The sequence below is a fragment of the Lucilia cuprina genome, chromosome 4 (assembly GCF_022045245.1).
Source record: "Lucilia cuprina isolate Lc7/37 chromosome 4, ASM2204524v1, whole genome shotgun sequence".
Classification (NCBI taxonomy): Eukaryota; Metazoa; Arthropoda; class Insecta; order Diptera; family Calliphoridae; genus Lucilia; species Lucilia cuprina.
In genome coordinates, this window is record NC_060952.1 from 27,648,824 (window position 1) to 27,655,637 (window position 6,814).

Consider the following 6,814-nt stretch of genomic DNA (forward strand, 5'->3'; position numbering starts at 1 on the left):
ATATATATGAAATAATCGAATTAAAATCGGATAATAAGACGTCAAATATTACCATACATTCCAATACAAAAAATTAATACACTTTATATTGAAGTTATTAAAAAATTGAAATATCAAAATATTTTAAACTAATATATTGCTAATTGGGTTCCATAGCAAAGAGAAATTAATCTCCAAAATTCGATTTTTAAGTAAAAAAGTGGCAAATTAAACCTATTTATATTTTGTAGATTTTATATAGCTTATATAAATGTTGAATGTTATTTTTATGAACTAGAATATTATTATTTTGTAAGTTATACTAAATAAAAAAGGATATTTAAAATAAAAAAAGAAATTTAAAAACAAACTTACATTATATTTGATGTTGATAATGAGGATGAGTATGATGAAATACAAATGTGGATGAGTATGATGAAATACAAATGTATGTATTTATGAACTGTTAATTTTATTAGCTACAGCTTTCAAACGATTTTCTTTAATCATTTTACGCCATTCAAGCCATTTTTGCATTTCTGGATTATCGGTATTACCCCGCTCCTCAAGCTGCATATAGTAGGCTTCGCGCAAAATTTTAAATGCCTGTATACTGTAATATGGTTGTTGAGTAACAGGATCAAAGTAGCGAGCAGGTAATCTGTAAACAATTAAATGTTAATTCAATACATGGTTTCCATAAAAATGATGTTAAAAAACTTACTTTGTAATTGGACATAGGTAGCCTGAGTTTCTTTGTAGTCTTTTACTTTTGAATATATTGTGAAACACTTTTTCATCCAAGTCATTTTCTAATGATATAAATGTTCTTTCACATTTTGATCTAGGATCATTGGGATCATTTGGGGCGCTATAACCTCGAGTATGTTTACGCACTACTGGCATAGTCATTGAATGGTAGCGTATCATTGGACCACTAAAAATACGCTTTGTGGGTCGGGTTTTCTTTTTCTCTAGTTCCATTTTTTGAAATTTTTCTGAAATATAGTAACAAACGTATTTCTATAATAGGTATATGAAGTTTTAAAAATAAAGTATTTTAGAAATTAAAAGAGTATATGTATGGAGACTACGGTCAAGTGAAGCAATGACTGTAACGTTATTTATGTTTATGAAGAACTTAGTACTAAGTATTTCAAAAGTCTGAAAAATTTTTCAAAATTTCTTTAAAATAGTGGTCTGTACCTTGCTTGCAAGGTTATATGGACTGAAGGCTTAAATATGGCTTCTTGTGTTTCAATATATGAGCTTTATTAATGACATCGATATATAGTTTGATCAGTCTACATTTTTCTGCCCCAGCATTAAAAAAAAACTTTAACTTCGTGCTAATATTCTCCGAATTAAATCAATTACAAGATGTTCTGAAAGTTCTGATTTATCTCAAATGTTTTGATTTATTACAATTAATGTGTTAATTGAATTAACACAAATATTTTTTCCATATATCACAATTTAAACACTTACCTAAAGATTTAATATTCTCTTCCTCTGTTATTTTAGCTTCTTCTAAAAGTTCCTCCTGGGTTGGCATATATTCTTCCAACTTCTTTACTTTTTTCTTCTTTTTTCGAGCATCGTCCATTTCTTTCAGACGAATTTTTGTTGCTTGTGTTTTGATGGCCGTCGAGGTTCTTATAGATTTACGCGCTGAATCGAGAACTGTAAATTTTGGACGTATTTTTCTCTTAAGAGCTTTAGTAGCTTTCTTTTTTGCTGGACTTGTTGTTTTTTCATCTTTTTTCACTGGTTTTGGTTCTTTATATGCCTTAGTATTAACGCCGGTACGTTTACGTTTTTTGCCCTCTTCATCATCATGATCTGAAATGGGTTCATCATTTTCATCGATACTGAAATCGGAGTCCACAACATCTTCTTCCTCGTCTTTTTGTCTATATAAAAATTTAAATACATTTAATTAAAATTTCTTTACTTAGTACATTTTAAATATATTCTTACTCATATTCTTTGTCCTCTTCTTCCTCTTGGAACCCACCATAGGAGGTTTTATAGAAATCATCCTCTTCCTCATTGTCCAACAATTTTGCAATTCTATTACCAGCATTTGAACGCCGTGCTCGTTGGGCAGCCATTTTTTAATTTGCTTGTTATTTAGAGCAGTTAGAGAAAATTTTATTAAAATCTTGTTATAAAATTATTTAAATCTTGTGAAAATTTTATTTAGATCTTGTGAAAAATGTATTAAATTATTATTATTATGAGAATTCCCAAAAAAACTAACACAATTTATATTATTTTTCCCGAAATTATAAAAATGAACTAAACGTCAAAAATAACTGTATTACCAGATCAGTAAAAAAACTCACAGTAGAAACTAAACAGAAACAAATGATTTACTCTGGCTACTCTTTGTAACATAAGAGATACTGCTTTACCTTAAAATAATTTGACATTTTAAATTAAACCGCAAATTATAAGGGTGTATGCGAGAGTACAATTTAAATTGTCAAACTCCATATACAAAAAATCATGGGACAGTTTATCTTTTATATTAATACACATTCGCGTTGTCATTATTTCTATGTACACAAACAATAAAAAAAAATAATAGATTAGGCATGTGAAATTTTTGTTAACACAATTTGGCAAAGAAATTGTTATAGATTAACATAAAAAGTGGTGCAGTTACTTAAAAAAATACTTTTTAATATATTTGCTATCTATAAATACGAAAAACAAGTCATCGCTTTACAATTGTTTCATAAAAATGGCATTTAAAAGATAAAACTGATAAACAAAAGTTGGGAATGATTTTGGAGCCAAGACTTTTATTAAAACAAAATAAATAAACATATTGATGAAATAAGAAAAAAACAACTCCTAGAACAAACTCATAAATTGGTTAATTTACAAGTTGGTGTTAACATTTTAAAATCAGTCATTATAGTCGGTGTTGAACAGATTTTTGTTTTAAACATTTGCAAAACAAAACGAAATGGCAATGAGATCATACCAGGTATAAAACTATTTTGTTTATTTTAAATATTGCTTTTTATTAATATATTAATAATAAATTATAACTTGATTTAGAATACTGCCCAGCGTTTACTAAGATGTTTCTGTGGCTGTCGCGAAATGACTGTGGAGGAAGTTCAACGTATTTATCAGTTTAGCGTTCAGGAAACTCTTATCAATCGCCAGGCCTTAGCTTTATTGAAAAGTTTTCTGCAGCAAGCTCGCAGTGGTGATAAATCAACAACTGAACAATATGTAGAAGTCTATGAACTGTGCGGTCAATATATGACAGCTAATGCAGCTATTTTAACATTAGATGAATTAGATGAACTAGTGGATTTAGGTTTACCGTATCACTTGGAGAAGGAACTGCATAATCAAATACAAACCGGAGATAGTGATAATATCACCCGTTGCCTACTACGCATACAAGGTGATATGCGCAATAGCATTGAATTAAGTGACGAATATAAGGAATATAAAAATGCAATTCTAAAGAAACTTAATCAATAAGCATCGTGAGGTATCGTAGGCTATGAGTAATATACTCAGGAACTGAAACCAAAAGTGCTTTCAAATGTTTGTAAGATGAAAAAAACTGCCCTGTTTTAACTTATCAACTATCAGTTCTTTTATTACTTTAAATCAAAGTATTTTTTAAAATAATATATAAAATAGTAAAAATATCTATTATATATCAGCTGAAATATTTATTTCTCAAAGCTTTAATTTATTATGTTTTGCGTCCCGTGTATTAATAGTTTATCACAAAACTCATTTAAGTCGTAATTGTTACATTCAATGCAGAGAAGATTTTTTGTAGAACAAGCAAATCTTACAAATACTGGAATGGAGTTATCAATTGCTTGTAATAATATATATTTCTTTGTTTATCAGAAAATTATGATAAAAGATGTATATGTTCAGATTTTGCTTTTGCTGAACACTTGTATTTCGAAAATAAAAAACTAGTTGTAGAAATACACGAAATTATGTTTTAAATATAATTTACTTAAAAAAATTATCTTTTTGTATCCTGAAACTTGTACATTCATGTAGATGTATTAAATTATTTGCACATTAATTATATAATAAAAATTCTGTTACAGCTTCTTAAATTTTATAATTTAGTTTAAAAAGCGCTTTAAATTTAAAAATTTAGAAAATGAATTGAAATAATAAAACAACGATTATTTTAATTGAGATATCCTTCGGGAAAGGATATTATGTTGTTGCAGCTATATTTTATATGTAGATATGTAGTTGTATTTTTTGCTTTTTAAATGTACCTTAATTTTATAATCTTTTTTTAATAAACTATAAAAATAGTGGACACTCGTTTTATTTAGACAAAGGCGTGTTGGAAAAGTACAAAAAAAAATCGTTTTTTTACCCAAAAAATATTTCAGACAAAAAAAAAACCTTAAAAAAATATAGCAAAATTGATAAACGCAACGCCGAAAAAGTATTATATAAAAAACAAAATCAAAATTCGAAATAAAAATTTAAATTTTACTAAATTTTCAGTTATTTAAAATGAAAAAAATATTTGTAGTGAATTTAATCAAAATTTCGTAATTTTTGTAAGATAACCTATTTGGGAACTATGGTTAAATGTATATAAACTTTACAGTGTCATTTCCGATAAATAGTCCCCAAATAATTAAAACATTTTAAAGAACAAGCGATTAACTTTAAGTACTACTCCATGTTTTTAACACATTTTGTTAATACTACATAATTTTTTTATTAATTAAATATTTATAGACATTGATTCTTACAATAAAAAGCATTTAGTTGTATATTTTGCTGCAATGACTTCTTTTGACATAAAACAAAAAAAATGTCATATTGATCCTTTTTTTTCACAAAAAAGTAAAACGCGCTCAAACACAAATCAAAAGGTCATGATAAAACTAAAAACTATTATATAAACTAGGAAAATATATATGTTATAATAAAAAGCGATATTCGGTTGCATAATTAGATAAATTTAAGATTATTTATGATTTCTTCCAGGAATAAAACATTTCCATGGGTTTATTAACTTTCCAGAATTTCTCATTAACTTGATGTAATGTTTGATTGCCATTTAAAATAACCAATTGAGAGGGTTGAGGGGCAACATAGATGCAAAAGTTAAGCATACGATATGCTTCGGGTAGCTCAGAACCCAAATCAAGGGTTAAACGTAAAGCCAAATACTTGCTCAAGTGGTCAACTAAAAAGAAAAATTAAATATTTTAGTTATTTTAATTAAAGTACCTTAAGATTTCTTTCTTATACCTGTGGCATTGGCCGTCGTCTTTATATAACGTATGCAATTTTCTTTCAAAGCCTTCATTAACTGATTATCACCAGCCATTTCTGTGGGATGAGGCTTGAAAACCAATTCAATTTCGTCATTAATACCCAATTCACCGTTACCTTCACCTTCAGTGTCTATATTTGAGTCGCCCTCAGTGCGACAGTCCATCTGAGAATCAGATTCCGATTCTTCTGACCGTTCAGATGTTAAAACGGACATCGCTCGTTTAGGTTTTGAGCTACTTGAATTGGAAGGTACTGGGGAGGGAGTGGAACGTACAGAGGGTGGATTAGAGCCGCCATCATCCATGCGGGTAGAAGAAGTACTTGCTGCAATGCTACCAGTTACAGACGAAACAGCAGCAGCAATTGTAGTATTGGAATGTGTAGTAGCAGTAGTTGTTGGAGCATTTATAGCTACTGTTGCCGCTGGTGGAGCTGTTGTGGTACTTTCCCTTGTATTTGTATCACTTTCATTGCCATTAGTGTTACTTTCATTTGATACATTGTGTGCATTGTTAGAATTATGATTAGCACCTGCTGCACGACCACCGCCACCAGCAGCACCACCTCCGCCACCACTTCCCTTGGTTCTAAAACGCTGAGGCCTGTTTTGGCTTTGCAATTTAATGCCTTCGTTTATAGAATTTACCAAAGCTTGCTGCGACTGTGTTTGATTGAATTTTGCCATTACTTTTTCCTGAATGGCTTCATATTCTTCTCGGCTGGGATAAATTTTTGAGATTAATAAATCGAAATTTGGATCTGGTCTCAAAGATCTTTTCGATACCAATTTCTTACGACAAGTCGGACACTCTTTGTTGCCCGAACGTAATGCAGTTATAATACAATCTTGGCAAAATCGATGCAGACACTCCTTAGTAGTCATTGTTTTTTTCAACATATCCAAACATATGGGACACATTAGTTCACTGTGTAAACTTCTGGGTGAAACTGCTATTTCAGTATTGTCTGTAATAATTTCTTGCGGTTTGCGCTGTAGTTCGTACAAAGACAAATCCCATGTCTTATTTTGTGCTGGTTCCAAAGAAGCCATTTTATTTAGGTTCTTCAATTTTCTATAAACAAATTACTCGAATTTCTTAACAAATCTAAATTTTTCCTTCACAAATTGTTCAATTATCGAAAAAGTACACAGAGATACAAACCGATGCAAAGTGAACGCCGTTGGCGGTTAGACAATTTCTGGACGGCGTGTTGCTACAAAAATATACCGACGGCGGCGAATGTGTCCGCTATATCTTAGCTGTTTTATTAGAACATTGTCATATATGCCTTTTCATATGTAAAACAAAAGTATACCCATATAAATATTTTCTATTATCACAGTTATTTATATTAACAATTTCTCTAATAGCTATTTACAATTTTAACACATTTAATAAGCAATATGATTTGTATTTAAAAAAGTGGCAACTCAGTAAAAGAGAAACAATACGTTTTGAGTTGGCAACAGAGCGGTTGTAAAATTCAGCCATCGACAAGCAACTTCACACATAATAAAATGACA

The 6,814-nt window shown here is 29.7% G+C and overlaps 3 protein-coding genes across 3 annotated transcripts; 1 reads left to right on the forward strand and 2 right to left on the reverse strand.

Annotated features, from left to right (window-relative positions):
* Positions 1 to 247: 247 nt before the first annotated feature.
* LOC111683566 (vacuolar protein sorting-associated protein 72 homolog) lies at positions 248 to 3,108 on the reverse strand. The gene is made up of 5 exons (XM_023445650.2): positions 2,975 to 3,108; positions 1,960 to 2,104; positions 1,468 to 1,892; positions 704 to 977; positions 248 to 640 (listed from the first exon to the last, which is right to left on the reverse strand). The coding sequence occupies exons 2-5, from the start codon at positions 2,091 to 2,093 to the stop codon at positions 436 to 438; spliced, it is 1,038 nt and encodes a 345-aa protein (XP_023301418.1). The 5' UTR covers positions 2,094 to 2,104; positions 2,975 to 3,108; the 3' UTR covers positions 248 to 435.
* Positions 2,535 to 4,304, forward strand: LOC111683567. The gene is made up of 2 exons (XM_023445651.2): positions 2,535 to 2,977; positions 3,052 to 4,304. The coding sequence occupies exons 1-2, from the start codon at positions 2,957 to 2,959 to the stop codon at positions 3,487 to 3,489; spliced, it is 459 nt and encodes a 152-aa protein (XP_023301419.1). The 5' UTR covers positions 2,535 to 2,956; the 3' UTR covers positions 3,490 to 4,304.
* A 350-nt stretch (positions 4,305 to 4,654) lies between these two features.
* On the reverse strand, positions 4,655 to 6,461 carry LOC111683565 (E3 ubiquitin-protein ligase RING1). Its single transcript, XM_023445649.2, has 2 exons — positions 5,263 to 6,461; positions 4,655 to 5,197 (listed from the first exon to the last, which is right to left on the reverse strand). Exons 1-2 carry the CDS (start codon positions 6,338 to 6,340, stop codon positions 4,980 to 4,982), a joined length of 1,296 nt encoding a protein of 431 aa, XP_023301417.2. The 5' UTR covers positions 6,341 to 6,461; the 3' UTR covers positions 4,655 to 4,979.
* Positions 6,462 to 6,814: the final 353 nt, after the last annotated feature.

Coding starts and splice junctions, on each gene's coding strand:
- LOC111683565 (XM_023445649.2), bottom strand. CDS start 6,340: ATGGCTTCTTTGGAACCAGCACAAAATAAGACATGGGATTTGTCTTTG. Junction 5,198..5,262: donor GACGACGGCCAATGCCACAG/GTATAAGAAAGA, acceptor TTTTCTTTTTAG/TTGACCACTTGAGCAAGTAT.
- LOC111683566 (XM_023445650.2), bottom strand. CDS start 2,093: ATGGCTGCCCAACGAGCACGGCGTTCAAATGCTGGTAATAGAATTGCA. Junction 1,893..1,959: donor GAAGAGGACAAAGAATATGA/GTAAGAATATAT, acceptor ATTTTTATATAG/ACAAAAAGACGAGGAAGAAG. Junction 641..703: donor TACCTATGTCCAATTACAAA/GTAAGTTTTTTA, acceptor AATTGTTTACAG/ATTACCTGCTCGCTACTTTG.
- LOC111683567 (XM_023445651.2), top strand. CDS start 2,957: ATGGCAATGAGATCATACCAG. Junction 2,978..3,051: donor TGGCAATGAGATCATACCAG/GTATAAAACTAT, acceptor AACTTGATTTAG/AATACTGCCCAGCGTTTACT.